The sequence below is a fragment of the Gavialis gangeticus genome, unplaced genomic scaffold (assembly GCF_001723915.1).
Source record: "Gavialis gangeticus isolate Ggan-Ray unplaced genomic scaffold, GavGan_comp1, whole genome shotgun sequence".
NCBI lineage: Eukaryota > Metazoa > Chordata > Crocodylia > Gavialidae > Gavialis > Gavialis gangeticus.
In genome coordinates this window covers 23,571,197-23,587,625 of record NW_017729003.1, presented here as the reverse complement: position 1 = coordinate 23,587,625, position 16,429 = coordinate 23,571,197, and the positions used below count along the sequence as shown (strand labels likewise).

The following is a 16,429-nucleotide window of genomic DNA, read 5'->3' as shown; positions in this document are numbered from 1 at the left end:
CTCATGAAAGGAAAACAATGAATTTCACATATTTTAACAAAGTATAGGGATAAGAGATGGAAACATTTAGTAATCAGCCTAACAACTCAGAAAATGAGAGCTCCTCTGTAGAGAGACATTACTTTATTTTTATCATTTAACTCTACTGTGGCCTTGTGGTACTTCTGTAACAAGTTAAAGCCTCAATGTAATCTGTATACCTTCATTCCAAGCAAATATTTTCTATCCATCCAAATTCCAATGGGTAGAAATAGTATTTAACTTCTGTGCTGCATCATCATATAATCCTCTTCACAAATGAAAACACATCTGCTTAGCATCCATGAACAACAACATTCAACATTGCTTTTTGAACAAAGGATCTTCCATGCACCAGTTCAGGACTGTCCCATTTCTAAGCGGCTGAGTGCACGCTATGCAGGTTGCACCATTGTGGGTCACAGGCTCCCCTCTCAGAGGCCACACATGGCCCATGGACGAGTTGGACAGTCCTATGCTAGTTTATGTAGATAATATGAAGATAGGAAGTTAGTATCCAACCCCTAACCCAGCTAAAATATACAGCACTGTGAAAACAGAATGATCAAATATTTGATCAAATATTATTTAGCAGATAGTTAAAGAGTACTACTTACCTTGGTCTTTGAAAGAATAGGGGCACCACGATCAAGCAACATTTCAACGACCTGTTCATGGCCGCTTCTTGCTCCACAGTGGAGAGGGGTCAGCCCATCCTATTAAACACAAACATTATAATCCATTTACTTCAGATATAGTGAAATATCATGCACTTAAAAATAGAAGAATTTTTGGGCATGTGAGTCCTGTATGCAGCAGGTCAGGTAATATTGCTTGAATCATTTATTCCACAAATGAAACAATATTTTCAAGTAAAAACGATTTGATCTTTTTTATTGCATATTCAACTCTAGTAGACATATAGCTAGGATTATAATGGTATGATCAATCTGTAATTCAAACTACAACTGCACTTTCATTCAGCGAGCCTGCTGCTCAGTCTAACTCAACATATTGAGGACAGTTTTGAAAGAGGCCAAATCACCAGAGCTGTGTTTGTCGACCTAACAGTATCCTATGATACAGTTAACCACTGATGACTCTTCCACAAGACCCTGGAAATGAGAAAAGATCTACACCTTACAGAGCTGATATGAAACCTGCTTGTAAACAGCCTTTTTTTGTCAAACTGGATGGGAAGTGAAATGGATGCAGCCTAGGGCTGTGCGAAGCTTTAGTTACCGATTCGATTTGGAGGAGATTCGGCCCAATTCGCTGGCCAAATCTCCAAATCTGAATCAAATCAGGAAAACCATTAAAAGGTCTGAATCAAATCCGAAGCCTCTGAATTGATTTGGAAAAGATTCAGAGATTCGGATTGGCCGGGGAGAGGCAGGCACAGCCAGTTGGCTGCAGGTTCTCCTGAGGCTCCTCTGGCTGTGTCTGCCTTTCCCCGGGCAGGAGGAGCTGCGGGAGAAGCTGCCATGGCTGTCCTGCCTGGCCCCATCCCCTGCCCGGCCCCAGCCTCCTGGCACTTTAAAAAAAAAAAAAAAAGGCAATCGGGGCCTCTGAGTGCTCGTGGCAGAGCCCCCCTGCACAGCATGGGGTAGTAGGGGGCAGCAGGGATTGCCCCCCCCACCACCTGGCATCTGCGTGGCAGCTGCCCCATGGCACAGCTGCAGCACGACTCAGCAGGGCTCTGCGTGCTGTGTGGGAGCTGGGACTGCTGGGGCTGAGCGGTGCCAGGCTCCAGCTGACCTTATAAGGTCTCACTCATTTTTTGAGCAATTGGCAATTAGTGTGTAACACCTGTACCTTGCAAGTGTGTGCAGCAGTAGGGAGTCAGCCCTCCCCCTGCCCTGGACAAGCCACTGACGGCCTCATCCTGCTCCCCACTGGGGCCCTGCAGCCACACATCATGGCCCTGGGCCCTAAGGCCCAAGCACCGCCCAGCTCAGCCCCAGGTCCACCCAACTTCCTCTCTTCCCCCCTACAGTGGCCTCAATCCCCCTCTCCCCCTCCCCCACATTTACCTGCTGGAGCTGCTCTGCAGGCTGCCTCGGGCCATGTGCATGTACATGTATGTTGTGCCCCCTGTCTCATTGCCTTCTTCTTGCTCCCTCTCAGCTCCCTGCAGGCTGGAACTCTGCCAGCCTGCAGGGAGCTCATTGCATAATTGAAAAATCCACAGGTTTGTCTGGTAAAATGAGAAATCCACATTTGCCTCCAGTAACAGTTAAAATCTACAGTTTACTCCATTTTTCCGTGAGAAACAGAAAACCCTGATCCCTGCTCATTGCAATGTACCTGATTCCTACTAATCTCTTCACTCCACAGACGTCAATGACCCTGTCTCCTTTTTAATATTCTTGATAACCATCTTCAGCTGAAGGTGCACAAGTTTGTTTAATTATATAAACTAACAAACTTGTGGACGTTCAAATAAAGTTGGTTTTGTTTTGATCTTGAACTGAATAATATAGTGGGAGGCCGCTCCTAGCCTGTTCCAGTCAGGGGATATGAGTATTGGCTGTGCAGGGTGCTGAGCTCAGCAGGGGACAGAGGTGGCAGGCAGGTGCCTCTTTCCTGCAACTGATTGCTACTCACTCTTGAGGTGTCCAATGCTGGCCTGGGAGCGCCAGCAGTGCCGGCCCCCAGCTCCTCTATGTTCAAGCTGTGATGCCAAACACATCTGTTGTACCCCCTTTTCTGAAATCCTAGATCTGCCCACGGTAGTATATAAAAGTATCTTGAGGTTATACAACTGAGCTAGTGAGTCTGAATTTTGACCCTTTAACAGTTTTTATCATAATTTGTTCATTTCTAGTTATATTTCTAATATGAAAACATTTCTTAAATAACATGATAATATCATCTAAGATTTACAGGGTGTTTTGATTATTTTTTTACCTGTGCCTTGTTCACAATGTTTAAATAAACTGTCTCATGTGCTGAACACTAGGATGGAACCTACTGTATATCTGTCTTAAGCAATTCAGAGTAATGTCAAAATGACTTTTTCAGTGCCATATAACATTATGCTTGTTACAAATAATAGTCACTGATTCAATGAAAAGAAGAAAGAATAAATATTTTCAGCAATATTCAATCTCCAATTGGTTACAACCAAGAAAAAATTGCGCAAGATGTAGCAACACAGTAAATACACTGACTATGCACTAAATATACCAGTGAAGATTTTTCCATGAAAAGGATGGAGCTAAACAAACAATTAATTTTAAAATGTCTATTATATTTTCATACAATTAATGAAAGAACTATTTGTTCTATTTGTCTAATAAACATCCCCTAAAAACTATATATAAACTGTAGTGACCAAAACATATTATCATTGTTTTATAAAATTATGTCATCAAACTATTTCACATGCATACTCTAACCAGAATAAAGTAGTAAATATCTCAACATTACTAAGCTAACTCCTGATCACCTGAAACCTTGATGTTTCTCAGTTTACTCTTTTGGGCTAGATAATCAGCTTACAATTGCTCAGTGCAAGAAGCAGTTTGGGAGGGAGAGACTGTGACTCAAAGAACCTTAAACTCCCTTCATTCTTTGCACTCACAGGTCCAGGCCATAATTTGGCTTTTTATTTGGCCATATGTTAGACTACTTTAATTTTACCACAGTACTGGGTCAAATTCTTACTTTACTTCTGCAAGTACTGGTTAAACTGACTGGTCTGATCTGGCCTTCAATGAAGTCAGGGGATGTTTGTTATTGACCTTCAGCTACATAAACACATTCAAAGGAACTGGGAGAATTATCCCAGGTTTGGTCTTATGGTAGAAAAACTTACTCAGAGCTGTGTGTACAGACATTCGAATACTGAGGCCCTGAATAGTGGAGAGCTTGCAGTGATGACACTCTGCAGCCAGGGAAGGACCCTGTGCCCACACTATGCTCTGCAGACTCCTTCAGTCTGCCTGGCAACAGATAGCAGAAGTGCATATGGCAGCCCTAATTGGCTAACCCAGACTGCCCATGGTTAGCCTGTGTTGTACAGACATTCATTCTCCCAAGAGACACTCTCTTGCAAGTGATTTAACTGTGATTGTTCCCAGGTTATTTTTTGCCTGGAGTGACTATTTTTACTTTGGGAGAAAAAGCCTGAGCATCTGTACACACATGGTTTCTCCTAAGAGAACAGTGACGCTCCCAGGAGAGCCTATATGAGACTGTAATTAGAGCAGGATGCAAGGAACTATTTGCATATGTAGGAGGAACAGAATTTGGCCCAGGCCATTCTTATTACACTTTCTGTAATTTCTATTTACTATTTTTTTTCTGTTACTGAATTCTGCAAAGCATTTGGAGACACGGTTCAAACAGAAAAAGCTGTACCAAATAAAGTTGTACTGATCTGTAATATATGGTTACAGTTATAGGAAAGAGGTAGCATATAGCCATAAACTGTAATTTTATCAGCTATAAAGAAATATTTATAATGTACCTTAAATATACTGTACAGAAGTACTGCATAACTTCCATGGCAACAACTTGAATGAGATAAGTGCTTTATGTATAAAACACTAAACACAACGCAAGCAGCCAGTGGTAGAAAACAAATATAATCTATCCTAAACAGTTCAACGAAAGGAAAGTGAAACTCACTTAACTCTGGGTGCAGCTTCCAACTGTAACTGAGAACACTTTGCAGGGAGCATTCTGAGTTACAACAATCCCCTGGACCAAACAGAAGTTCACTGCTGGTGTATTGGAGCCTGGGAGGGAGCCTCCAACACACCCATTCCACCCTCCAGCAGGGGCTGAAAACCCCCCAGACTGAACTCACTCTGCTCCCTGTCCCCCCTCCCATTCTGAAAACAGTGACAGGCTGTGAGGCAGTGCAGACAGAAGTTACAGAAGGCACTGTTTTGAAATTTCCTCATCTGACCCCTCATGCAATGAGGGTTCAGATTTTCACCTGACTGGCCATTTTTGAAGCTGTCTGCAATCATGCACTTGTGTTTGGTCACAGATAGCTTTCTGTAGCCAGATCAGGTGAAAACTGTCACTTCTGGCTCTGCTTTCCAGCTAGTTAGATACCTGTAAACAGGAACTAAACAACATATAATTTAAATAATACTCTGGCATGCATTAATTGATGCATCTCCAGCAAAGCCAAGCAGGTGATTCTTCCGCTCTGCTCAGCACTGGTGAGACCGCAGCTGGAGTACTGTGTCCAGTTCTGGGTGCCACACTTTAACAAGGAGGTGGACAAGCTTGAGAGAGTCCAAAGAAGAGCCACCTGTATGCTCAGAGTCTTAAAAGGCAAGCCATACAAGGAAAGGCTGAGGGATCTGGGACTCTTCAGCCTGAAGAAAAGAAGGCTGAGGGGAGCTGGTAGTAGCTAACCGCTATACTACAGGAGAACATCAGGGGATCGGTGAGCAACAGTTTACCAGGGCAACCGAGGGGAAAACCAGGAGTAATGGCCACAAGGTCCTGGAAGACTGATTCAGGCTCAACTTTAGGAAAAACTTCTTCACAGTCAGGGTGTCCAGACTGTGGAATAAGCTCCCTCCAGAGGTGGTGCAATCGCCTACCCTGGAAATTTTCAAGAGCACACTAGACAGTCACCTTGCTGGGGTCATCTGACCCAGAGTTATCTTTCCTGCTTGGTGCAGGGGGCTGGACCTGATGATCTTTGAAGGTCTCTTCTGGCCTTATAATCTATGAATCTATGAAATGTAGTCAGAAGCTCTAATAGGCAGCCCAGTTTGGGCTGGTCAGATCTGCCAAAGGCTCTAACTGGCAGTCCTACCCCAGCTAATAAACTAGCTGTCTATGGTCATCACTTGACAGCCTGCCCACTAGGCCAGACTGCCTACACTCTTTTCACTTGATCATTCTATCTTAAGTATTTATGTAGTGCCAATCACTATATCCTTTAAGCATAAGCAAGCTAATTTTAAAAGGCTACTTAAGTAGTTTAAGCACAAAATGTACTCAGATAACTTCTTAGGGCAAGACAGGGAACATTGTTTCAGTCTATGCCTTTAGATATTTACTCTGATTGAACTGTTGCATTGGAAAATATAGTCAAACAGAATTACAGAACTATGGAAGAGGAACGGAACCTGAGCAGGGATGGTGTCAATACTGCAAGCAAGTTAATTTTTTATGAGTTAGTGATTCTTACTATTCTATTCTTCAGTATCTGTATATATCTTATTATTTCCTTCTGAAGCCAAGACTTTATCTCTCAATATTTATATAGGGCTACTACTAATTTCAACACTGCAAATATCACCCTTACAAAGCTGAAATATATGGGTCAGCCCAGCTACATTGGTGAGTTATAGAGACTACTCTTGTATAGGCAGCTTATTTTTGAAAAGCACCTAAAGCACATTTTACTGACGATACAAAGTTCTCTGTATGTGAATATATTACCAAAATGAAGATCTACAGCTAACCAGCATGAACATAACCTTATAGCTGACTATTTTATAATCCTGGAAGCCAAAAGGCATAGTACAACAGCATCAAAAGCACTGCCTCAAAGTACAAACTGTAGAATGTACCTTTAATAACAAAGACATTGTTGCTCAACGACCTGTACAGCTATGACAGCAGTGCTACCCTACTAGTTTTAATCTGCAGAACAAATGTATTTGCCCTCCTCCTAGCTATCTCACCTAACTCACTAGACACTTATGAGAGAAAATGGCCTGTTCTAGGATGGGAAGGGACGTAAGTTAAAAGTGCAGAAAGCCTTTCCTTTTTATGGATAAGGCTTGATAGAATCCATCTGTATCACATAGGAGAGATATATCTAATAAAGCAGGCATCATATCTCTAGAGAAGCATGCTACGAGACATGCTGAGTACCTGATGTGAACACCACAAATACGGCCAGCAAATATTGGCTCATTCATACTGAAGTGCATACCTTGTTCTTTCTAGTGATTTTAATGAAAATTTGTTTAGACCCCAACAAAACATTCAAGTGAACCCCAAAATATGATGCCTTAGAAGGTCCTGTGGAATTTTGCCTATTGCAGAAAGAAGCTCTATGGCAGAGGAGGCAGCAGACAGCCTGGCTGAACCAGCCAGGGCATAATTTAGACCATGTGTTAGCATAAATTTAACATATAGCTTGAAATGTTACCAGGGAATTTAGATACTTGTTTGGAGAAGTGGACCCATCAGGCGGCCTGCTGTAGTAACACAGCTATCATCAGCATCTGTCAAGACTCACACTGTAAACGGCAACCCTACATTTGTTGCAAAGAGATAATGTGGCTTTAAAGACTTTTTTTGTGCTGAAAAGGCTTCAAGGACTCAGCTTGGAATTAGAGGTTTCTAATTGTTAAGCAAAGAACAAGTGAGAAAAAATAGAATGTTGAAGCTGGTAATTTAGTATGTGACTCAGAGTTAAGTGTTTATGGAAAAATGAGATGTTGAAATTAAAAGTGGCTGCTATGCATCCAGCACAAGGCTGTAGCATATAGCATTTATCAGAAAGTTTTCCTGAGCCATTGCAGGCTATGGGAGTTTGCATCCTAATACATGTAATATTTTACATTTCACACAGTATACTGTGCTTGCACAGTAATTAAGTGAGTTAGAAATCTATTACAAATTATTATGGCAATAATCGCCAGATGAAGGACTCTTTAAGTATGAAGTGGCATGATAAATCATATCATCTACATTAACTACACCTCTAGAGAGCCTGGAAAGGTGTTCTAGCAATGCCAGTTAGAGAACAGGAAGAATTCCGCTTAGATACAGTATTTTAATCCCTGTGGCTGCGTCTCCTTCTCTAGACTTCTTAAAAAAGAACAATCCTAAGAAACTCAATGCTGAAAATAAACAAATAAACACGAAGGTGACTTTAACCATACTGCAGCTTCAGTGTGAACTTGGATCGCTGGGGCAGATTGGTGTCAATTCCTGTTCTAGAGCCCAGTCTTCTCAACACACACTCCCCAGCACTCCACTCTACCCAGTGCCTTCTCTACCAGCACCAACTCAGCATGTAGACTCCTGTTTTCCCAGACCAGCAAGAATCTCCCTGGTATGTAGAGAGACACTTGTATTCTCTTCCTTTTGCTTATTCCTGGATAAACGAGGAGTATGAGAAGGCAGAGTGGGCAGGGGGTTCATCCATCCTTTTCCTTCTCTTCCATGCTGGGTGTTAAATGGCCAAAGAGGCAGTGAGAAGGGACACCCAGGGATTTACATGGCTCTTTCTGCTGCTGGATGGATGGAAGGGCTGGCACCCATTTAAAAATAACTGCTCTGACTGCAATGGTAGCTTCACTGTAGGACCCTGCTAGGTTTTTTACTTGTCCTCAGTTAACAATGAGGCAGTGAGGGGTGCTCCAATCCTACCCAATTTGGAGTATACAGGACAAGTGAAGGACAAACATCTACTTCCCAAATTGCCACTCACATCAAAAGCTGGAGTCCACTTGAAATTGCAAGTTCTCTGGCCTCTGTCAGAAGGACAACACAGATGTAACTAGCCTAAATGATCAGCTAAAGTTTCTCTTTGCGTAGCAGAATCCTCTGGTGGCACATAGGATTGCTTATGCCACAATCCCTATTGCTGGGGCAATAGTGGGTGTGTGGAATGAGCAGTGAGCTCTGGGCTTACCAGTATGGGGTGGGATCTGGCTGAAGCCCCTGCTTTTGCACAACTCAGGAGCCCAGTGAATGCTGTAGCTGTTTGCCATTCCCTTCCCTCCTCACTCCCTGCTGAATTCAGTAGCAGGGGAAAAAAGGTGGCAGCAGCTTTCACTCCTTGGGCTCCAGAGGTGTGTGAAATCAGGGGCTCCAGCCAGATTCCCAGACTACACATGCAGCACAGCCCAAGAGGGGTGAAACCGTGCTGCCACACCCCCTCAGGATCTGCCCTTGCCTCCACTAACCGCCATTTAACTAGACCAGGAAACTAGGTTCACTGATTTGTTTTCAGAACCTAGTATATATCTCTTTGTACTCATTAAGGAACACTGAACTATGCAAGAGATGCATGCAAATATTCCAAATGTGTTTTAGACACGCTGAGCTAAAGCCTAGATCCTGTCTCCAGCCCTAGGGGAATATTATTGTGAACAGACACAGAAGGAATCCTCCCCACAAAAGATATGAACTTCACTTCATCAGCCTTCTAGGTATAGAAACTCATGAACTCGATATAGACATTGGAATTCTGACACACTACAACATCTGACTCCTGAGGTACCTCTCCACTTTTACCTGTGCTGCTACATCCCCCTTCCCTGCCCACCCCAGCCTGTCCCTCACCCCCTCACATCTCCATTTCCATTTCCACTGACTGGCTTTCTTGCCTGCATTTGCATGCCAGCCTCTGGCTTCTTTACTATTCCTTCCATCCAGGAACAGCACACACATGAACTGCAGGTGCTTACTCAGCCTAACAAAGGGATTTTCAACCCAAAAACTAGCATCCCAGGCAGCTAAGTTGAGCTCACCTGGAGCCTCACAACTCTACTACAACCAGCAAGCCTCAGGCCTGTGTGATGGCCAAAACCAAAAGGGTTAATGAGCAATTTATAGCAAAAAAGGGAATCTGCTTTTTGAGAGTATCCGGTAAAGGCACATAATAAATATCAGCTAAAATATAGCTTATAAGTTTTAAAAAGCAGAACTAAAAAATAAAATACAACTGTAGACTTAGCTGATTTAATAAATTTTTGCTTAAAGGTCAAAAGGATTAACAAACCTAACCACAAGATATAATTAACACATCTTACATTTTTTTTAAGTAGGATGGACTTGGGCAGGAAAAATGCTAATCTCAGACCCCAAAGTGATGTGGTGTGAGTTACTTATTGGGTAAACCCAAGCTCGGGCAGTAACCTATTATAATAATTTCTAACACCTTTTAACCCCATAGGGTAAGATTGTGAGTGGCTCTAAAGCCAACAGATTAGCATAGAACAGGATATAAAAAACATGCACATTAAGTGACTAGTAGGAAGGATGGAACAGAATGGTCATTGCTGTCCCATGCCCCTGGATCTCTTACTCCCAGTGTGAGCGAGAACCAGATCCTGACTGAGAGATATTCCCCGGTATTTCCTCCGACAGCACGGATAGGGGACGACTGACTTCACTGGATCAACTTGACGTGTACCTGACACTGAGGGACTATCGATAAATTGCTAACCAAGTGGGAACTCTTTGTTAATTTGTCCATTTTTATTATCACTGCCAATCTTTAACTTTTATTGTTATGCTGTCTGTTTATTAACTTAACCTTTTTATTAACTGTTATATGTGTAAACTATATTTTTTGCTGTTATAAGTAAAATTCATTTGCTGTTATAAGTGAAACTTGTCTTTGCTTCACTCCCAACTCCACCTCCTCGATCTTGAACCAAACAGCCCAGTGGCTGATACAGTTGCAGCACTCAGTCAGCCTGCAACTAAATTTATACACTCACAGTGCCCAGCTGGCCTGTGACAGGCCTGTAAAAGATGTGGGGGGTCTAGGCTTTCCCCAGCCAGGACTGTGGGCATGTATATGGTAGCTGGAGGTTATGGTGCCTCCTACATGCCTTTCACCAGGGGCATCCTCAGTCCTGGCATTTCCTGGGGCTGCTGCACTGCCAGCAGTCCCACCACGCCTCCCTGATCCTGGCAGAGTGCAGTTTTAGTGGTCATGCCTGGGACCTGGGGCTTTCTCCTTCCCCATAGCCCCAGGCCATACCTCCAAGTTCATCCTGGCATAGAAGCTTAACAGGGACTTGTTCCTCCCCTGCTGGCTGGTGATCTGCCCCCTCCAGCTCTGACAGCAGGGCATTAACTGGCTTTTTAAAAAGGAAAAAAAGGAAATAGGTGCAGATGGAGTGAGGAGGATGGCACTCACTCCATCTGCACCTGGAGCTTGAGGAACCCCAGCAGTGGTAGGTTCACGTTGAGGAACACCACCTGCTCCACCAAACCAGGATCCAAGCAGGTGCAGTGGGGTGTCACTACATCCCCAGCAAAGCTGAACACCCTCTTGCTTGGAACACTGGTCAGTGGATAGGACAGGTGTTCATGGGCAACCATGGTTAGATCCTGCCACATCTGGCTGCAGCTTGCCCAGTAGGCCAAGGTCGTTGCACAGCAGTGGCTCCATGTCCTCAGTGAAATAGGCAGCCACCAAGGCCTGAGCACTACCTGCCTGATGGTGGGGTCTGATGCCTTTGGACCCCACCCTGGAAGCCATTCTGTTGACCCACATTGGCAGCACCTGTAGTGGAGGAGGAGACTGGCTGGTGGATGGTGTGCTAGCATGGAACAGTGGATCCCCCTCTTCCACCTTCCTCTGCCTCTGCTCTTCTGTCTCCCTGACTCTCTTCACCAGCACCTCCATCTACTGATTCAGTGTTTGGCTGCCACATACAGTGTCCTTCACCCTTGGGTCACACATGGCAGCCAGTACGTGGACCGTACTGGACCACAAGGGATCAAGCCATTTCCTGATGCCCTCCTTTAACTGCCTCACCAGTGCCTGGACATCTGGTGACAGCAGTTTGCCCCAGCTCTGAACACTGATCCCCTGGAAGCTCTTCATTGGCTTCTCTCACTACGGGGATACCTAGCTAAGGTGGGCATCACCAGCGCTGAGGGTCTTGGTGGCCTCGAGGAAAGGTTGAGGACCACAAATACCTGACAGATGGTATCTCACTCAGCTCTGTTCAGGGGACACTGATCCCAACCTCCCTGAGCAAGGCCATCTCAGGGATGGCCTTCTGTTGCTCCACCAGCTTTTCTAGCACTGGGTATATGGAGTTCCACCAAGTCTCCACATCCTGCATGATTTTGTGTTGTGGGATGTTCAGCTCTGTTTGTTTGTCCTGCAGCATCTCGCTCCCCCTTGATGCTCTGGTGGAAGTAGCTGCCATCTCCCTACATTTTGAAATGAGCTTGCTGGTGGTGCCGGTGCTGTCACCGGCAGCCCTGTCCCCATCCAAGGCATCCCTGACAATGAGGTGAAACTTGCACGCCAAACAGTGGATGCCAACAAAGTTGGCATCATGGACTGCCTTGACCACATTGGCCCCATTGTCGGTGACTATGAACCCATGGGTGAGCTCACCCTGCCCAATGAGCCACCTCTGCACCAAGCGGTTCATTGGCCCCATGATCTCTGTTGCCGTGTAGGACTCATCCATCACTTCGGCTGGAAGAAGAGCCCACCACCAGCCTAAATAGTCGCACCAGTGCCCTGTGAGGAAGAGGTAGGCATGTTCTCCACCCCGGCTGCTCCAGATATCCGAGGTAAAGTGTAAGGTAACCTGCGGACCTGCCTTGAGCAGCTCCTCCCTCAAGTACTTCCTGCATGCCTCATACAAGGAGGGCACCACCGTCTTGCACTTGGTAGAATGGGGCCATGAATGCCACAAGCTGCCTCAACCCTGCCCGTTCAACTAAGGAGAAGGGCTGGCTATCAACAGCAAGTATCTCTTCAATGCTCTGGGTGATCTTGCTCGTCCTTGAAACATGTCCCGCTTTCTGTCCACCTTGTCCCCACTGTTCCAGGGTGGCCTGCTTCTGCTTTGGGTGGACGGGAGCTTTGGAGTGGGATGAGGACTTCCTTTTGGGCATGTTCCTGTTGTTGCTAGGCTGAGGAGGAGCAAGGGCAAAGGGGTGGTGCCTGCAGAGATGCACAGGGACGTGGTGCTCATGTGTTTTGTTCCCTTGCCCTAGCTGATTTTTGACTTGATAGTGCAGGCAGATAGCATATGTGGGATCATCTGCCAGCTCAAAATGATTCCAAACCACACTACGTGCTTGCTTCTGGGGTGCAGGTGCATTTGTGGATGATGTTACACTTTCCCCCTCCTCAGCAGGCAGAGGCACAGCAACAGGAGGAGCGGACTCAGCTGAGCCACTTGCCTCCACCTCTATGTCAACCTTCTCCAAAGTGCCTTCCGGAGAAGGAGACCTGGCCCTAGGGGAAACTTGAGGGGTGTGGAGCACAAACTCAGATGGTTCCCCCTTCTTCCCCAGAATTTCCCTTGCTAGGGCACTGAGATCCAGTTCCAGCTCTTCCTCTGGCACTGGAAGGTTCAGTATGGGAAGTGAAATGGGGGTCAAGGAGACTGTCATGCTGGTGCTGCTGCTTGTTGTTTTCATGGTGGTGGTGGGGGGGGTTATGGTTGGTGCTCATGGAGGGGATGCAGTCTCAGGCACAGGCAGTGGCACTGGCACTACTCCCCTCTCCTCACTGCTTGTGGAAGCCTCATCCCTTCTAGCTGGAGGAAAGAGGCTGTGTCTCAGTTTGCAGGGTGGGGAACTAACACCTCTCCCTCTACCCGCTCTTCCACTCCTCCCTGAAGGTTTGCCACCACTTGCCTTTCCACCATGCTTCATGGTGTGTTTCATGTCTTGCTTGTCTTCAAATATACACATTTATTCACATTCCTGTATAAATCTGATTATGTGCGTGTGGGTGCAAAGAAACAATAAACGTATAAAAACAAATATAAATATGTCTTGCTTCCTATATAAATTCTATAATGTGTGTATGCTGCAAGCTTTAGATGTATAGAAATAAAATATAAATGTATTTCACTTCCTACATAAACTAAATTCTATAATGTAATATCCTATCCAATTATAAAATTGAAAAAAATAAATCAATGAATATAATAATAAAATAAAAGCATCCATAAGAAAGAAAAAGGTACTCTGAAATCCCTCTTGCTTGGCTAGTGAGTAGGAAATTAATGGTAGCCCTTGTTGTCTGATGATGCTGAGCTGCTGCAAAACAGCTCAGTAACTGACCCCAAGGCAGAAAGCAGGACAGTTTAAACAATGCTGTTTTTCCATCCCTCCCCCAGAGCATGGGGATTGAAAGGGACCTCAGGGAAGAATGGTAGTCACTGGCCAGCTACACAGTCAGTATAACAGCAGTCCTTCCCCTGACTTCCCCACTCTACCCTCTCCCTCTCCTTACTTTCTGTTTCCCTGAAGGCAAGCCGGGCTTCAGCTTTGAAACTCGAAACGTTTTGTTTTGAAACGCCCATGTTTTGTTTCGAGGCTGTTTCAAAGCCATCTGTTTCATTTTGATTTCGCTGTTTTGAGTTCAAAACGAGTCAAAATGAACGAGCATCAAAATGAAACAGCTGGAGAAATTTTGCACAGCCCTAATCACAACTACTCTTTACACACTGATGAACATATCCCAATATTCTGCACAGAAATCATAAGGCAGCTGCTGTATTTTACATGAAAAAGGGAGAGATGTAGTATGGGAAATTCTTTAAAACAAACTATAAGATGAGCAACTGAGTTAAGGACAAAGTAGGGTAACAATATATGGACTTCAAAACATTTAGGGCGCATCCACATCAGTGCGCACGTGCATCTTACAGTGTCTCAAAGCCCTTTGAGATGTGGCAAGAAGCAAATGCAGAAACAAAAAAATGTTCCCCATGCTGCAAGTTTGCAGCCTGGGGGTGATATTAGACCGCTGGATATCCAAGGGTCCAAAAAAAGTGCTCCACAGAATAGCGGGGCAAGACATGGTCCCGGACCATGCCTGGAGGCAACCCAGGAGTCGGTCCTCCAGGAGAGATGCTCTGGTTTCTGGCCAGAGAATCTCTGTGGTGCTTCTCTTGCCCCTGGTCCTGTCAAGGGTAAGTTAGAGATGTGGGGTGGAGGGAGTTATGGGTATGGGTGTGTGTGGATTGGTGTGAGGAGTGGCAGTGGGTGTTGGGGGTTGTCTGGGGCTATAAGAAGTGGCAGGAGCATGCCAGGAGGTGTTTAGGGCTATGGGGAGTAGCAGGGTGATATCAGGGAGTGGCAGGAGTGGAGGGGAATGTTGGGGGCTATGGGGAGTGGCAGGGGATGTCAGTGGGGGTTGGGAGTAGAGGGGGATGTCAGGAGGTGTGGGGAGTGGTATAGAGGGATATCCCATATGTGGGTGGGTTTGTGGAGGGGCTCGAGCAGGGGCTGCCACACAGCTGCCCCCGTACCCAGCCCCCATGGTGCCAGTGGCAGCAGTCAGCATGGCTGTGGCTCTGCTGCAGTCACAGCCAGCAGCGATGTGGTGCTGTCTGACCCGGGCTCCATACATGCTGAATGAATCTGGCCCAGCCCACTAGTACATGTCCTTGGATGGGCCGGGCCAGGCCAGATCCATTTAGCATCTACAGAGCCTGGGTCAAACAGCGCTGTGTCACCGTCCGCTATACCTGCAGTAGAGCCACAGCCCTGCTTGGCTGCTGGGTGGGGGAGTAGGCAGCACCGTGTGGCAGCCCCAGAGCCATCCCTAGGGGTGTGTGGGGCCTGAGGCATATCAACCTGTGCAGGGCCAGGGGGTAGCAAATGAAGGGGGTGGTGAGTAGCTGGAGCGCAAAGCCAGCAGCACACAGGAGCCCTGGTGGAGCTGGTTGTGCATGGCAGCTGCAGCAGAGCTGGCAGCACACAGTGGGATCTGATCCGACCCAGCCCAGTGTGGCTTGCTAGACTGGCTTTGCACTGGAGCAGGGGGCATGGCTCAGGGAGGCATGGTGCCTGTGTAAACGCATTCTAGCTGCACAGCCCAGGCCACATCTGGTAGGTGGGGCCTGAGCCTCATGGAAAACGCACCCCACTGGTCTGACCTGACCTGCTGCAGCCCAAGCCGTGAAGCTAGCGCGAGTTTGCACAGGAGCTGCACCTTCCAGAGCCGTGCCTCCCTCTCTGGTGCAAAGCCAAATTAGCAAGCCGCACCGGGCCAGGTCCTGCTGCATGCCTCCTACCTGCAGGCACTGTGGAACAAGCAGCACTGCTGCCGGAGGTAGCACCCAGCACAGTGTGCCTGGACAGTGTACTGAGCCAAGCCGGATCCTGCCACCATGGAACTGGTGCAGGGTGGTGGTGTGAGTGGCCCCAGTGTTAGCAGGACCCAGCTTGGTGCAACACACAGTCCCTGCAAGTGGCGCCAACCCCCGGGTGACACTAGTGACTGGTGCCAGTCCCTGATGAGTAGCACAGGCAGTACCAGCTCTGAGCTGCTCAGGGCTACACCACACAATGGGGGGCTGGCAGCAGCAGGCTCTGAGTGCCCTGCTTCCGCTGATGCTGTAGGGAGTAAGCTGTGGGCCCTGCACAGGGGGGCTGTGGCCCTGCAGGGTGGTTGGGACCCTGTGGCGGGGGCGGGTTGTGGCCCTGCAGGGTGACTGGGACCCTGCGAGGGAGCAGTCTATGTGCTGTGTGGGGGGCCTGCACCCTGTGGGAGCCAGAAGACACACCGCTCCTGAGCAGCCCCCCCACCAAGTCCCCCCACACCCACAGTCCCCCTGCAATTACCCCACACCTACCCACACACCCACCCACATCTGTACCCACCCACACACCCACCTGCTTTCCCCCACACCCGTTCCCTCCCCTCTCCTGAGGCTGGGTCCCATGTCGGCCTGCCCACCCA

The 16,429-nt window shown here is 46.8% G+C and overlaps 1 protein-coding gene across 3 annotated transcripts in view; it reads right to left on the bottom strand.

Annotated features, from left to right (window-relative positions):
• Positions 1-16,429, bottom strand: part of ANK3 (ankyrin 3) — a 604,477-nt gene that overhangs the window by 99,559 nt on the left and 488,489 nt on the right. For all 3 annotated transcript variants that reach the window (XM_019507910.1, XM_019507908.1, XM_019507909.1), the window contains exon 9: positions 636-734. In XM_019507910.1, the coding sequence (XP_019363455.1) occupies positions 636-734 (99 nt within the window). The remainder of the gene's footprint in view (positions 1-635; positions 735-16,429) is intronic.